The 17,366-nt window shown below is 35.1% G+C and overlaps 2 protein-coding genes across 2 annotated transcripts; one reads left to right on the forward strand and one right to left on the reverse strand.

The window, feature by feature from the left end:
* The first annotated feature begins 6,272 nt into the window (after positions 1 to 6,272).
* Positions 6,273 to 6,944, forward strand: LOC133289118 (uncharacterized). The gene is made up of 2 exons (XM_061486990.1): positions 6,273 to 6,423; positions 6,535 to 6,944. The coding sequence occupies exons 1-2, from the start codon at positions 6,273 to 6,275 to the stop codon at positions 6,942 to 6,944; spliced, it is 561 nt and encodes a 186-aa protein (XP_061342974.1).
* An 8,463-nt stretch (positions 6,945 to 15,407) lies between these two features.
* On the reverse strand, positions 15,408 to 17,038 carry LOC133289127 (putative UPF0481 protein At3g02645). The gene has a single exon (XM_061486998.1). The coding sequence runs from the start codon at positions 17,025 to 17,027 to the stop codon at positions 15,408 to 15,410; it is 1,620 nt and encodes a 539-aa protein (XP_061342982.1). The 5' UTR covers positions 17,028 to 17,038.
* Positions 17,039 to 17,366: the final 328 nt, after the last annotated feature.

Genomic DNA, 17,366 nt, shown 5'->3' on the forward strand with positions numbered 1-17,366 from the left:
GTCTTGAAGTTTGATCTTGTCTCTTTAATGAACGCATTGGTGGTTGAAGCCATGGTCTCCACCAGTTTCTCCAAAGCTGAAGATGGATAAGGTTGTAAGTCATCTGTGACTATTGTTGCTATTGAGGTTTGTAGGATAAAACTGAGTTATTCCTCCAACCCGTGTTGTTGCTACCTTGGAAGTTGTTCCTTTGCTAGTTCCGCATATAGTTGACTTCTGAAGGTTGAGCTAGTGAGCAGCTCGCAGTCAAATATCTTTCCGCACATATGACATACACTACTGTTCCTCAGCATTGATGGCAGAGATTTGATTCTTAACAATTATCTTTGTGAGAGATTCCATCTGCTTTTGCAAACTCTATTGACCAGTTGTTGCGATTACAACAAGTATATTGTTGGGTGCTGATGCTTTTAAGGACGTTCCCTAACTTAGTCTATGAAGAGAAAATGCATTCGTTTTTAAGATATTGACCCAGTTGCGCAAGTGCACGCATTAAGTAATAAGTGAGATTATTAGTGCCCAAATTATCGTTCCCACGAGGATCGTAAATCTAAATAATATTTTGAACTAATCTCAAAAGAATTTGAAATAAATGAAAGAACAATATTGAACTGTTTGGCCTTTCATTCCGTAGTATCTTAAGGACGTTCCCTTGACTCTAAACAACTGCTCGCGTCATTATATATTAAATCCTTCCTAATTTTAGGATGAATGACAAAATCATGGGAGTTTTGGTTTTGTGGTTACAGGATATTAAATGCAAAATTTAAAGATAATAATAATTAAGAGAGAACAAGATGAAATGATTAACAAAAACAATTTTTAACACGAGGAATGGATCCAGTGTTTCATTCTTAAATAGCTATGCTCTCAACTCAAGATTTAACCTTTCTGAATTTGTTCAGGTCTTTTCACTGCCAACTATGATTCCTCAGCTCATGGACTAAATGGCTCACAAGTTTTCATATTCCTATAGCTCTCTTGACTCCAATAGTTACTACGTTCAGAACCTTCAGGGAACGAGGTGGTTCCTTATTCCTAGGCAACCAGTAAGATTGTTTCCACAATCTTACCTTCCTCATATGATTAAGTTATCTGAAATCCCTCCCTTAAGAAAGTTCTTCTCTCAGTTTACGTTCAATTTCTATTGATACTCAAAGAGTTAAGATTACTTGAATTATAGAAATACAAAAGGTTCAGTACAAGTGTTTTGAACATAGTTCTTTGAGAACTTCACAGTTTTTCCATTCTAAAATAACTTAGCTCATGGCTGAAAACTCAAACATAGTTATTCTAGTCTGAAATCCCATAGACCCGAGATTAAGTTGAAGATAACGAGTAAAAGAGAAGAGAAATAACAGACGTATATTAATAAACAACAAGTTTTAGAATACTGAGAAATAAAATGGAGAAATATGAAGATTGCTCATGAAGAGTCTCAAATGGTGCTAGAGAATGGGGAAAGGGTTGTTGTCACTTAGCTATTGTTAAAACTATACAAGTTATAAGACAGAAACTTAAGCTATGAACTATATGATATCTTCTAAGGAATTTGATCATTTTCTTCGTCTAGGACTCTCCTATTTATAGGCTGAGGAAGAGGATGGAAATCTTGTGATTCTTCTTCAGCTGTTTCATGGTTGTATGGAGAGGTGGTGCACTGGTGCTTTGACAGATAAAGCAAGTTGCTTGAATATACAACTTAGGGTTGAATTTTGCCTTTTTATTCTGAAACCCACATTCTTTTTCTTTTATTAGACAAATGAGAATTCTTTCATCTCTGTTGTACACGTTTCTTCTTGCTTGATTATTGTACTCTCTCTATAACAACATTAATTCTCAGACTATTTAAAATTTGACATTTACGTGAGACAATGTGTAAATTCTGTGTCTGTTAAGGGAATTCTGTCAGTTGAATCATGAAACTATCATGATAAGGGATGTAATGATACAATTCATACCTAACAAGTCAAGTAGAACCTAAAAAGAACATAAGTTGTGTTTAGAGATAAAATACAGAAAATTGTGTAACGAGGGTATTTTGATAATTTTGCAAACTAGGTCTGAACTGAGTTCTGACAGTGTAGTTAAATTCTCTGATAAATTCTAAGGTTTGTATATGTGTTTAAATTAATTAAATGATGTGTAGAATAATTTAAATAAATAGGTCAAAGTTTGATTAATTAAAAAGTCAACTAGTTGAAAAAGTAAGCTTAAACTTTACACCTAGGCTTAATCTTTGGTCAAAGATGATTGTCTTGCTTTCTATGCTATATGTGATGTGTAATTATATTATTGTATGATTGGTTGGTCAAAAATTCAAGTGGATGATGTGTAAAGTGAAAACCAATGAAAAATAAGTTTTTTATCTTTGAAAAGGTAAAAAAAATGGTGTGCTATTTCTCCTTCCACTTGTGCAAGTCGGTTTTCACTCTTTCTTTGGTGTTTCCCACGATGAAAAATATGATGTTTAAGGTGGGAGACTTGTCTTGAAAGTTTGGTTAAAATTTGATAGAAAAAACTAAGTTAAAAAGCTTAAAAAGTCATAAACAGTAAATCTTTAATCATTTTAATTTCAAACCACTTGTCATCTTCTTATTCTTTCTTAAAGACACACAAAATACTTCATCTTCTTATCCTCCATGACCGTGGCATACTTTGAGAGTGAGAGCTTGTGAGAACTTTGATTTCTAGCCATTATTTCAAGAAAGTTTCAACATGAAAAAAATTCCTTGTGAGCTTGTGACCAAAAGCCCTCAAACCATACACTTCCTACCCTTATATCGAGTCATATAATCCCTCTTAAAGGTTGAATATGGCATCTTTACTTTGGTGTTTTGGATGAGTTTTGTTTGGGTTTTTATGTTGGAAAAAGCTTAAGGTTACCTAAAGGAAGCTATTCAAAGTAATTGCTAACAACTTTGTTGATTCAATGATGATTTATGAACCTTTGTGTTCTTGTGTTCAACATGAATTTCTATGTTTGTTTATGATGAATTTTGAAATGGTTTTGTGTTGGAAATTGGTTGTTTAATCTTATAAATCAAAGACTATATCATGAATTTACAAAACAAAAAAAAAGACTATATCATGAATTCTTGAAAAAATGCATTAATGAATCCTAACCCTAACTTTGAAATTTCGGTCATGAATAGTAAATTAGGGTTTGATATGATTTGATGATGCTTGTATGTTAATTGATATGGTGTGATGTTTAATTGATGATTTAAAGCTTAATTAATGATTTGTATGTTAAAAAAAATGCATGCAAAGTGTTGCTGTTCAAGTTGTAAATTTGACTATGCATACTAAGTGTATGATTATGATGTGTTGATATATGATTGATGATGGACATAAGGTTGTGTGATGATTTGTTAATGAAATTGTATGATAAAATACAAAGAAAATCCTAAGTACTTACCTATGCATACATTCGGCCAAGTGTAGGTAAATTAAGATTGATGTGCAAAATGATTAATTGGATGTTTATAACATGAATTCAATGTGTATATGATTGTGGGTATGTCAAATATGATATATATCTGGGTACAGGTGTGAATCAGGAGATACAGTGATTCTTGATCACTGTTCGGAGGATTTGACTTGATTACTTATTATACAAGTAAGGTCGCTAGAAGCTACAAAGGTAAGCTCTTGGTTTAAGAGGATTCTTTCTCTTTGTTTGTTCTACCAGGATTTCATTATCTTGGAGGTATATCTGTATGTTTGTGTTTTGCGATAGTCGGATATATAGTGTAGTTGCATTCATATAGATTATAACATGATTTGATGTGATATGAGATGTGGTATGTGGGTTATTGTACAATGAACAGATTCAAATAGACCATGAGTACACCTAGACTGGTTGGCTCTGGTTGCTCTTGAGATTTAATTCCTAGAGCTATCTATGTAGACGAGTAGTTATGCTATGGTCAAATATGATTTTGTGATTATATGATGTATGTTATGCTATGTATCTGACCTTTCATGCAGGAAAGTGAACTCATGGGTGGAGACTTCTCCATAAACCCTGAGTTTACAAGATTTATTTCTCGTCCCATGTTGTGGGGATATATTTCAAGTATTCCAGTAGTTGTTGATCAGTCATCTCAGGGCAGAAGGCCTATGCAGAATGGCTAGTGTTGGAGCTGAATTTTGTATTTTGATTTGTGTGTATATGTATATACTTTTTCAGGCATGTGTAGTATCCATGCATGTTGTCAGCTGTTATCTTTTGAAAGACATGTCTAGTCTTTACTTTGATTATCTGTAATGGAGTTATGAATTTCAGTATGTATGTTGTGTATTGGCTTTAAGCCATAATTCAGTAGGAGGTATTTCAGTATGTTTTTCTATCTATTGCAATTTAAGATTTGCAGGTTTAATTGTGTTAAGGACTGATATTGAGTCAGATTCTGTGTGAATTCATGAATGAATTCTAAGTTTGGAAATGTTTATTTATATTTTGTGTAGACTTTTTGTATTACTGGAATTTGAAATTTGGATTTATCCGAATTACAGTCGTTATGTTGTCCGTAGATTTTCTGTTCGGAATGGTCTCTGTGATCATATTTGAATGGAATATATATGTTCAGTACAGATATGAGTATAATAGACGTAGGTAGATCGTTCAAGAAATTTGTACAGGTATGGGACTGTGCAGATTATAACATTTGGATTTAAGCTTGTCTGTGGCAATGTGGGGAATAATAGGATATGCTTTAATTATTAATGTAAAGTAAATCACAAGATTAATAGGATAAGTCTGTAGGAAAAAGTTTATTTTTATTTTGTCATAACTTAATTAAATACGCATGTTAAGCCTTCCGCTTAATTCATAAATTGTAAGGCACTTGTGTACTATATGTAGGTTAACTCACCGGCTGCAGACGGGGTGTTACATTTATGGTATCAGAGTAATTTGGTCTAGGAAATTCCCTTTGTATAGCCAATTTGATGTTATGAGTTACTTTTAGTCGTTGCTATGGGTATGCATATGTGATCACTAAGTGTAGACCTGATTAACTCATTCATTTGTGTGACATGTGCAGAATCATGGTACCTCTTCGAAGGACTCGGGGAACATCTGATCCATCGCTGGATCCTATAGCTGTAGCTTTGGCTGGTATTCAACAAGTAATGGAAGCGAATAGGCAGGCTGAAGCTGAAGTCAACAGGCAGGTATGTCAAGCTATGCTGAACAAGAACAGAGTGAATAACCAGAATATGTTTCGGCTATTCTGGAAGAGTTCAAGACGGGTGGAAATGCTAAACCACGACCACTACCACAACCTCAACCGTCTCCACCGCCACCACCTCCCCCATCTCATCATACTTTTCTTGTGGTAGGTGATGATGGTGAAGAAAGTCATAAAGGAAATACTAGACATGAAGAATCTAAACAACATACTGGTGCCGGACAACAGCAGATGATTGAGGATGATGAAGCTATGGAAAGAAGGTTTAATGCTTTTAGGAAACATCAGCCTCTGCCATTTAAGGGTGGATATGATTCGACAGAAGTTGCTAGATGGTTGCAAGCCATAGATAAGATTTTTAAAGTTATGAGGTGCAGAGATCCAGAGAAACTGGTGTTTGCTACTTACATGTTATAGGGTGATGCTCATGATTGGTGGACGAATATTTCACGACCTTTGAAGCAACAAGGTCAGCAAATTACTTAGGATTCGTTTAAGAATCTTTTCTTGGACATGTACTTTCCTGGAGAAGCTAGGTAAAGTAAGGAGAAAGAATATCTAGAGCTGAAGCAGGGAACAATGAATGTTGATCAATATCTGGCTAAATTCAATGAACTTGTAAAGTTTGCTCATTACAGGAAGGTTGTACCTACTCTTACTGAACAAGCAGTGAGATTTCAATGAGGTTTGTGTGAAAAGCTAGCAAAGAAGATTTCAGGTTATGCATCTAGAGACTTTCCTACTCTAATTAAGCAATGCAAGGTTGTGGAAGAAGTTTATAGTGCATATAAGAAACCAATTGAGGTGAAGGAAGCAAATGCTAAAGCTGGATCGAGCAAAGTTCCTTTATGGAAAAGAAATAAAGGCAAGAATTTTAAAGCGAGATCACCTGGTGATAAATTTAAGAGGCCTTGGAAACCATAGAATGGTAATCCTAAACCTATTCCTAAATGTGCCAAATGTGGTAAGAATCATTTCGGTGTTTGCTGGAGGGCTCAGAATTTATGTTTTAAGTGTGGCCAGTCGGGTCATTTTATTAAAGATTGTCCTCAGAAAGCTATTCAAGTTACGCTTATGCAGTCTGCTCCTCTTCAGGCTATTCTATATCAAGCCGCCCGTTTGCAAGTAATTTCGAATACCTCTTTAGTGCAGGATACTCCAACAACAGGATGGGTTTTTACCCTTGATCCTCAGCAATCTAGAACGTCTCCTAATCTTGTGAAAGGTACAATTTATATTGATAATTATGATGTTGATTTTTTGTTTGACTCTGGAGCTATGCAATCATTTATCTCTAGTCTTGTCATTATTGGACTCATTTAACCTTTGTTTGAAGTGTCTCCTCTGATGGTGGTTAAGACTGCCATTGGTGAGAAGTGTTATAGCACGATGACGTGCAAAGAAGTAGAGTTTCTAGGTCAAACCTATGTTGTTGATTTAATTATTTTGGAGAATACGAGTTTGGAGTTTATCTTGGGTATGGATTGGTTGATGAAGAATAATGTGATGATTGATTGTTGTAGTAAAAAGGTTATAGTATCTTCAGAGAAGGATGTGAAAAACTCTCCGTATCTGTCGGTACTTCAAGTTAAGAAAGCTTTAAAGCAAGGAGATTTGGGTTATTTGTTTTTAGGAGGTTTGGTTGGAGATAGTAAGAAATCCATTACGAACATTCTTGTTGTTCGTGAATTTGAAGATGTATTTCCGGATGAAATTCCTCAATTTTTGCCAGAGAGGGAGATTTAGTTTACTATTGATTTACTACCTGGTGTAGGTCCTATCTCTATGACTCCGTACATAATGTCACCTTTGGAGTTAGCGAAATTGAAAAAGCAAATTGAAGATCTTTCGAATAAGAATTTTATAAGGCCAATCCATACCCAAGATAAACTCCAAACTCGTGGGAACGATCAAGTAATAAAATGATGAGTAAAGATCGTTCCCACGAGGATTTGTGTTCAAGCACCAACTAACCATATATACTTGAGTTGAATCAAACAAAAGATTATGGATTGCATTGAATTTTGTCACCAGAAATTGAATTGAATTAAATTAAGATTTGATAAAACAAATAAAATGTAAATTATAATTTAAACAAGTAGTTAGACATCAATATCCCCCAAGCATGAACTTATGTATGAATCAATTTCTACCATGAATTATCTCCTATATGATGTTAATCAACATTTTTCTTATCATCATGATGTAATCCCTTACTATCCTGATTGATACATTAATCAGAAACCCCAATCCCTTGGTGATTCCCTTCTTAATATATGCATTAAATACTAAGATCTTTAAGATTACATTAGAATCCTAGCATCAATCCCTTGAGTACTAGAACATTGATGATGAAATTGTCAGTTATAGGAATAATGTAAACATCCATGTTCTACACTACTCCCTTGATGGAAAGCATTAATAAAGACAACTCCATATCATCACATAAAAGATAAACAAAGTATTCAATTAACCATTCATAAATTCACACTTGAGTTCCTTTGAATCAGACTATAAGGGACTCTATTCAGACATAATTGAAATACAAACAAAGGAAGAAGAAAGATCAAACTCCATTGTCATGATAGTTGAGTCTTCAATCTTCAAGTACAATTACATGAAAGTATACTAACTATTACAAAAACTAATCCTAAAGAATTTGGAAAGTCAGAGAAAATGAGGAGTCAGATCAGATCTATGAAAGATCTGACCTGATCTCCCTTCTCCTAGTGTGATGGGAAAAGTCAGAATAGAATGATAGGAGATATGATCTGAGATGTTCAAATGTGAAGGCCTCATGCCTTTTATAGTTTTCAAATTACAACTGAAAATTAACCAAAAACTGACTTGGGCGCTAAAACACTCATTTTTGGACGTTTTAGTGCTCAACCTTGACGGATGCCCAACTGCCTTCAACTGTCTTGGGCGCTAAAACGCTTGACTTTGACCGTTTTAGCACTCGTCGCCGCTAAAACTCTTGGATTTGGCCGTTTTAGCGCTCAGCACCAGCATCTTTTTGGCTTCATTTTGCAGCAGGGCGCTAAAACGCTCGATTTGGACGTTTTAGCGCCCAACACTTAGAATTTTCCCATTCTTCAGAATTTTCCTCCTTCTCTCTTTTGCTTCATTGAGAATCATTTCCCTACAAGAACAATGCAAATTTTCAACAAAGCTTCAAGAACTTGTATTTAGGACTTTCTAGGACATTAACCATTTTCTATCCATTTAATCACATAAATTAAACTAATTCATGCTTTAAAACCTTATAAACTAAGGGTTTATCATAGGCTTTGCACGAATTATAGGCAGTTGAACAAAGTGATTGCCAAGAATCGGTACCCTCTGGCCATATTGATGATTTGTTTGATCAATTGAGAGGTGCTTTAGTGTTTTCAAAGATCGATCTCTGATCGGGGTATCATTAGATCCGAATCAAATTGGAGGATGTGCCTAAAACTGCGTTTAGATCTCGTTATGGTCATTATGAATACTTGGTGATTCCTTTTGGACTCACTAATACTCCGGCCATTTTCATAGATTATATGAACTGAATTTTCAAACCTTATCTGGATCAGCTAGTTATAGTTTTTATTGACGATATCCTGATATATTCTAAGAGTGAAGATGAATACGCGAAACATTGGAAAATGGTGTTGCAGGTTTTAAGAGAAAAACAATTATATGCTAAGCTGTCAAAGTGTGAGTTTTGGCTTTTGGAAGTTCAATTTCTCGGTCATGTCATCTCTGCTGAAAGAGTGGCAGTTGATCCAGTAAGATAGAAGTTGTTTTGGATTGGGAACGACCAAAGAATATCACTGAGATCCGAAATTTTCTCGGATTAGCTGGTTATTACAAAAGATTTATTAAGGATTTCTCACACATCGTGTTACCTTTAACACGTCTTACCCAGAAAGGTGTTTCATTTTTTTGGACCCATGAGTATGAGCAATGTTTTGAGAATTTGAAGACAAAGCTAACCACGGCTCCAATCTTGATTTTACCTAATCATGAGGGTGAATTTGAGATATATTGCGATGCTTCAAAAATGGGTCTAGGATGTGTTCTGATGCAAAATAGGCAAGTTGTTGCATATACTTCAAGACAATTGAAGCCACATGAAGAAAATTATTCTACTCATGATGTAATATCTCAAGAAAATAATAGTAATTTATAATAATAATAAATTGATAATAATAATAAATGATAAATGAGTAGTAATAATAATAATGTGTATATATGTGTGTGTGTCTGTGTGTGTGTGTTATTAGGACTAATGATAAATTATGATTAATTGAATTATTAATTGATTGATCATTTATGCATTAATATTTAATTGTTACTGTTTGATTGGTAATGTGATTGGATTAAGATGAGTTAACAATCTTTATTTCATTAGATATGATGAGTCAGCGATATTCTGAGCCATAAGTGTAACACCCTAACTTTCATAGACGTTGTGTTACATTGCTTGTACTTACATGTTACTTCGGGAGCTTAATCACAGCGGAATAAATTTCGTTTCGACTACTACCAAGTAGATGGTTACTTAAGTATCTTATGCGGATGGTAACTCGCGTTACTTATTTACTTACTTAACTTCATAGTCCATAAAACATAAATTTCAAGCATAAATATCCCAAAATAAAGCACCTTATCCGCAGTTTAAATGTCTAAGATAATAGGAATAACATATTACAATCATCCAAAATATAAGTTAAGTACACCATTAGCAAGGTGCATCCTCAATCCACAAGGATTCAGTGTAGTCATAATGTCCAAATAACTCAAACCATACGGTATACATGGCTTGCAAAATCTTTCCTTCCTTATAAAGTTCATTAAGTTTTTCGTAAGTTGCTGCCTTTCGTCCTCTTCAAGACGTACCAGCCTCTTGCCTTCCCTTACCCATTTGGTCATTTTTACCTGAAAGGGGGATCCCCAAAGAGGGGTGAGATTGGGGGTCTCAGTAAGGACTCACAATTGGAGCAACCTCCAAACCATGATGCTTACTCCTGCAACTGTCATATAATAACATATACAATAATAGAATGGAAAACATTTGAAACATAGTTTGGAAACATAGTTTGGAAAATAATCATGCTTTCATTTCATCATACCAATTCTGCCAGGGCAAATACTCTCCATGGTCTTACGGACGAATACCCAGGGTCCTCATCAGGTTGCCTCTGTGGTATTAGTGAACAGGCCATCACATTACAACTTGCATGAACAAAACATTAGTTCCAAACAACCAAACATATCATGTACAACATCATACAACAAATTGCAGTCAGACCACACATTAACATAAAGGGGTGGCAACCATAGGGAAACCACTACAACAACCGTAAATCACTTACAACTTTTTCGCTTTGTAAATTCTTCCCGTAGGTGATGGATTCAGCCAAATGAAGGTCCTAGTATCTTGGATCTCTTTTCAAGTTTGGTTTGTCCTAGTCACATAGTCAACCTTAGTACATGGTTCTAAAATTAAAAGATCTAAACTTAATATCCTTCATGTCATAGGTTCGGCCCTTTAAGGATGAAAATGCCTAGGAGATAATTTTTACTAGTTGTTTTCATGCCTAGTTCATATTCTATGGCATACATTTCGGCCATACATCATGGTACTAAGAAAACATTCACACATTTCCCTTTGAGGCTTATTAGGGTTCGGCCATTTAGAGGGTGCATACCTAGGGATAATTTTGATAATATGTTCATGGGTTTAATACTCATCAAGTTCGGCCATTTAGGGTTAATGCCATTTAGGTGGTGATTCTTCAATAATGCTTTCCTACATGTTTGTTTAAAACATTTACTTCAACATTTTTCATGTTACCTTAAAGAACATATTCAATATCTAGTAGGGTACATATAGATTCGGCCATTTAAGGTTAGGTTGCTTAGTAAATATTGTGAAGATTTAGAGGGTGCATGCATACCATTTAGGTTCGGCCATTTAGAGATGATATACTTAGGAGGTGATTTCAAGGGTGATAGATGCATGCATGGCTTTATTAGTCCGAGATCTAGTCATGTAAATTCGTTAGGGTTCATTCTACTAGCTTGAAGAGATGAAGGGCTCATAAGATCTTACCTTAATGATGATCGTGAGTTCTTAACCAATGTTTCACACTTGATCTTCAAGTAGTCTTCTAGGATTGAGAGTTGCTTCCAACAACCTCTTGGACTTTCTCTCTGTGGGTGAAGACAAGGGAGTTTGGAGAGCTTAGAAGAGTATTGAGGTGATCTTAGGTCCTTTAACTTGATATGGCCGAGGCTTAGGAGCAAGGGAAGATGATATGTTCAAGTGTTTTTGCTTGCTTGGCTTGTTGAGAGGGAGAGATGGCCGAAGCCAAGGTGTGAGGAGAAGAGAAGTCATTTGCCTTATGTCTTGGTATTGCACGACCTTGTGGGGGAGGGGGAAAAGCTTTTTGCCCTTTCTTTTATTTAGGCTTTGTCATCATTTTCTTTAGGGTTTTGGTGAGGTGTACTTGAGTGTTACTTGGGAGTGTGAAGGAAGCTTCTAACATGCATTGGGGAAGGATGGTGCTGAGTGTGGAGTGTTTGAGTGAAAGAAGAACACTTTCTTGTCTTGGTGAGCATGGCCGTGACATATGGGGGAAAGGGAAACCTTTTCTTAATTTTTTATTCAACTCTTTTCATGTCATAGGCGCTTGATTCAAGGAGGGTTTGAGTGTGATAAGGTTTCTTGGTTCCTTGTGGGCGGTTTGGCCGAGGTTGAGAGGAGAAGGAGTTTTGGTCATGTGATCCTCTTGGTGACCGTGTAGGGTGCTTAGGGAGAAGGGAAAGCCTTGGTTCTTGTGGTGTGTTATGCATGGCTTGAGTGTGTAAGAAGAAAGCTTCCTTTTCTTGTCATGTGTGTGTCCTCCAAGGTAGCTTAAGGGAAAGTAGTGTTGCGTTTGGTTAAGGTAAGTCACATGCATTGGTTAGGTTTGGAGTGTGGAAGAAGCAATCCTCCTTCTTCCTTCTTGTTTGCGTCGTCCAATGTAGGATGGGAAATGAGAGTTGCTTTTTGGAGAAAGAAGATCACATGCATGGTTAAGGCTTGGAGTGTATCTTACACAATCTCTTACTTGTCCATTCTTTCCTTAAGTGGCGCCTAGGGAGTGTGGAAAGCAACACCACTCCCTTTTCTTCTTATCATGGCCGAGTTTGATATTTGAGGGGAGGTGGAGCTCATTCAAATTCCTCCAATCATGTGATGACACCTCATCTAGGATTGTTCCTTTGAATTGGGTTGGGCTTGGTGGTTGTTTTCGGCCCATTGAGGTAGTAGATGTTGGATCATTAGTGATTGGGCCAAGGCTTGGTATAAGTGATGTGGGCTTGGGTCTTTATGTGTATACTATTTGGGCCATGTCTTATTCATAAAATGGGTTTGCATTGCTTTGGGCTTATATCCTTTCTCACTTGATCTTAACTTATTTATATTCTTAAGTGGGTCAGGCTATGACATTGTTTGGGCTTTAAACCACATTGGGTTAAGTTACTACTTATCTTAATTAGAGTGGGTTCTAACTTAGAACTAATTTTTGCTTTTCAAAGCTAATCGTTCACTGAATATGGGTTTGACCCTCTTTGATTCCATTTCATTAAACTAATTTTGATTACATGATTTTTGGGTTATTACAATAAGAATATTAAGAAGAAAAAGAAAATAATTGTATGAAGCCCAACCCATGTCTGAGACCTAAACTTCAGCTATAAATAGAGGCCTAGCCTAACCTTAATCAATCCTCAGTATTTCTCCTCTTCTCCTCTGCTACTCTCTCTTCTTTCTTCAAAATTTTATTTTATTTTATTTATTTTTATTTTATTATTCTCCTTTGGTTATCAATTGCTTCTCTGCTCAAATCATTATTTTCCTTTGGTTATCAAATGCTTCTCTACTCAAATCACCAGGTAATCCTAATTCCTAGAGAGTCATATGGTAGATTGATATGAATATTGTTTGATGTAATCCTCATGATTAGGGCACCATAGATTTGTTTTATATAAAATTTATTGGGTGTGTCATAATCCTTTAGGTTTAATAGATTAATTTTATATAATATTTTGTTTAATGTTATTTTGACCTCTAGAAAATAATAGGGTTATTTATAAATTTATTTATATTATTTGGGAACTTATTAGGTTTTAACCATTGAAATTAATAGGATTAATTATACGAGTATTATTAGGGAACTTTATTGGGTTTAATTCTTAGGTTAATTATATTATTTGGAACTTTATTGGGTTCTAAACAATAGAAAATAATGGGATTAGTTATATAATTATTTTTGGGGAATAATTCAAATTTTTGAAAATTATGATTATGGTATCTTTTGAAGATTAATTATGTGCCATATATGTGTGATATGGATCATATTGAATAATTGTGGAAATTATGATTTTGATACCTTGGAAAATTATGCTAATTGATATGATGAGTGGATTTGGACTTTCTGTGATAGATGTTGGATATTTAAGTTATGATATTCTTGAATAAATTGAAAAAAACTATGATGAAGGAAAACTAATATAACAGATGTTGGAAAATTATGATGATGTATAATTGATATGATTTGGACTGTAATTTTGATAGATGTTGGAAATTTTTTATAGATATTTGAAAAATTATGACGCTCTTGAGCAACAATGATAATACTTAAAGAATAAATATTCCAAATATGGTAATTGAGACAAGATTGAATTTTTCCTTATTATGTGTAATTGTAATAAATTAATGGTGGGAGAATAGCTTTGGGATGGTACCTCCTAAAGTGATGAATACAACCTTTGGGTTTTATACCTCCGATATATTTATACGAAGTGAACAGATATTATCTGTTCTTCTCAAAGTGGTATCTAACAGGATATCCAGGATACTAGTAGCAACTTTGGTAAGAGATGTTTTTGATAATGGCTGAATTGTTGATGTGTGACTGGCAGGATATCCAGGTCACAGGGTAGACTGACAGGATCTCCGGGTCTACCATGGTTCTCTTCCCACTAAATGAACTTAATAAAGATTATGAAAGATATTTGATTCGATGTGAATATATATTGAAGTTGATAATTTGATGTGATTATGATGGAAATATATATTATGAATATTGAAGTTGATATTTGATGTGATTATGATAGGAATATATTATATATGACGAAGATGATATTTGATTCAATTATTATGTAATTATATATTTAATTTGATTACTATATTTGAGTTATATAAATTGTGTTTTGATTAGGAATACCAGCTTTGCTGATTGTTTGTATTTGTGTTTGTTTGGCTGCAATGATCCTTCGGGAGAGCAGACTTTCAGTGAAATAGGTTTCAAAGGATGGCGCTAGCAGTGGGCAATGAGGATAACGACTTAGAATTTCTAGCTAGTCCTAAATATTTTGTATAAAAACATAGTCTTTGATTTTATTTGAGTGTAATAGAATTAGCCTTGCACTTCTCCCTGTACAGGTGCGAAAGTAATATTTCTCGAAATTAGTTTTAGATTAGCTTCCGCAATATTTCTATGATCATAGATAAATAAAACGTGAATTTTGACAATTTCTTTATGGGTTCGCTTTTTGTCATGTCATATGACAAGACTATTTTTCTACACACACAAATCAAGTGTGGGTCCCACGCTTAAAAAAAAAAGTCAAACCAAAATCAGGATACGGCGCTGTATCCTTAAGATACGTTGTCGGATCCTTGTTGCAGGAATGAACAGTGTCATTCCTGCAACATAATTCTTATATTTCCCTTTCTTTATTATAAGAATGTTTTATAAATTGTTAGAAATTTGGGGGTGTTACGTATGATTTGGAATTGGCAGCCATAGTGTTCGCTTTGAAGATACGGCGGCATTTTTAAAATGGTGTAAGTTTTGTGGTCTACAGTATCATACAAGTTTAAAATATTTGTTTGATCAGAAGGAATATGAGATAAAGGAGATACATGGAATATTTGAAGGATTATGATTTCGTAATGAAACTCTCCGCACTCTCTGTTTTCATCTTCATGGTACTTGATTTCAGATAGATAAAAGCCCATTACACTATCAATAAACACCCATGAACATCATAAACACCAATTACACTACTAATAACATCACATCATGTCATACAACTAACAGACATCATCACACACTACCTCTAAAAAGAAAAATCAATAACTCCAAAAAGAAAAATGATATGAGAAAATCATTTCAGTCTGAAACGACTACGACAATCATAAACCGAGCAAAGTGCTTCAAGAGCCGTCATGGCCAAGAGCACAAAGGTGGCAAGAAGTGTGAAGAGCTTCCAGGAAGAGTACACATAATTGGTGAAGATCCTATAGAGATTGGCCTTCCTCTTATCATGGAAGTACTTGTTAACTTTCTGAATGGTTTCATCCAACTTTTTAGTTTTAGTAGGTCCGATGGATTTGCTCATCCCATTAAAAAGATCCGTAGTTTCTTCCACACTGAGAGAGCTAGTTTTTTCTATGATATGTGCATTCTTCAGAAGCTTAACATCCTCCACTGTGTCTATGATTGCACGCATCAACTCTGTGTACCTTGTAAATATGAGTGAATCTGGTTGAGTCAAGGCCTCATAAGCCACTATGTTTCTCATTATCACTTCTGAGTTCACATCCAATTTGATCACAGGGAGGTAAAATATGCCATTCCTCTCATCGAAATGAATGTCCTTGATGCCACCTTTGGAGGGTTCAAAACGGATCCTAACAGAATGAAGCTCACAAACAGAAGGAATGGTGACAACCACAGGAGCTTCTGTTTCAGAATTGGACATTTCTGATGATAAAGACTCAAACTTTGACAAATGGAGTATTGCATCTATGGGTTTTTTAATTGGTTCCAAAAGAGGAATATTCGTGTCCTTAAGCTTTTTGAGAGCATCTGTTATCCCTTTAAATGGAACTTTAACTTTCTTTAACAATGTGACTATGCCTTCAGAATTTGAGCTTCTATTTGATTCAGGAGCACTAGGGGAAGAGGCATTATTACTAGGGGGCTTACACATACCTTCTGTTTCAAATGTTTGTATTTCTGACTTTTCATGCTCAGAGACAATTGAATGGTAGAAGAGATCCAAGAGATGGTAGTGCTTGGTGACAGCCTCAGAACATGTCGGGGTTTGAGTTAACTTGAGTGGAGAGTGTTTCTCACAGAATGACAAGAGCAACGATCCCAAGTATTGCTTAACTGAATCTTCAGTTTCGGAGCTTTCAATCAGCAAGATTCTCCCCAATATGAAGGCTGGAATTTGGTTCTCGACCATGATCACGTCTCTTATGATGGCATCCTTGGTTAGCTTCTCACCACTTCTCTGAACTTCTTGTTGTTCTATATCTTTCAAGAAAGGACCAGCTGCTTTCTCGTGGAGATAGTTGTGAAAGAAATCGAGTAAGAACATACCGTCAATGGCCATGGTGTATAACAAGGTTTCTTCTTTAAGGTCCAAGTATTTGTGGTAACAAGCACGAATAAAAGGCCCTGTACTCTTGAGTTTCTCAACTAGCCGTTTAAGGTCATGGTCATGTTTGTTGAAGTAGTCTAAGACCCTTTTGGCTGAAAGAATTTTGAACCTTTCCATGGGATATAACTCGGGACGAAAATGGTTATAAGGACCAATGGCTATAATTTGTGGGGTAAAGGCTTCTGGTTTGGCACAACTCAAAGATTTTGGATCTTGGTAAATGCAAACGGGCATTTCGTTTAATTTTTTGAGGTCGGTTTTACTTACCAAGTCATTGATATGGATGACCCAAGTGTCTTCATCAGATTCTGAACTGAAGATTGTGTGAGAGGCCATGTGGGGTTTTGCTTTGCTGAATGGATATGCTATGCGATCAATGTATGCTAGTACTCCACTACTAATGCATGGCTTAGTGACACCACAAAGTTTTGCCATATTTATAGAAAGGTGATAATGAATGAAGAAGAACTTGAAATGATTGCTACAGTTACTGCGTAATTTAATTTATTTTTCACATCCACCAGTAACATGTGCATGAATTTTATATTATTGATGATTCATACTGTTACTACATAATTAAATATATTTTTCATAGCCACCGGTAAAATGTGCTTGAATTATATAATTGTATAATATAAAACAATTAATTTGCACAATACACATTTCCACAATCAA

The sequence above is a fragment of the Gastrolobium bilobum genome, unplaced genomic scaffold (assembly GCF_033153095.1).
Source record: "Gastrolobium bilobum isolate Gb01-03AN ecotype WA unplaced genomic scaffold, APGP_CSIRO_Gbil_v1 utg4504, whole genome shotgun sequence".
NCBI lineage: Eukaryota > Viridiplantae > Streptophyta > Magnoliopsida > Fabales > Fabaceae > Gastrolobium > Gastrolobium bilobum.

What these genes read in the sequence shown, in the direction of transcription:
- LOC133289118 (XM_061486990.1), top strand. Translation starts at nt 6,273, where the DNA reads ATGCAGTCTGCTCCTCTTCAGGCTATTCTATATCAAGCCGCCCGTTTG. An exon ending in GTCTCCTAATCTTGTGAAAG is followed by an intron (nt 6,424 to 6,534) that starts GTACAATTTATA and finishes CTTTGTTTGAAG; the next exon opens with TGTCTCCTCTGATGGTGGTT.
- LOC133289127 (XM_061486998.1), bottom strand. Translation starts at nt 17,027, where the DNA reads ATGGCCTCTCACACAATCTTCAGTTCAGAATCTGATGAAGACACTTGG.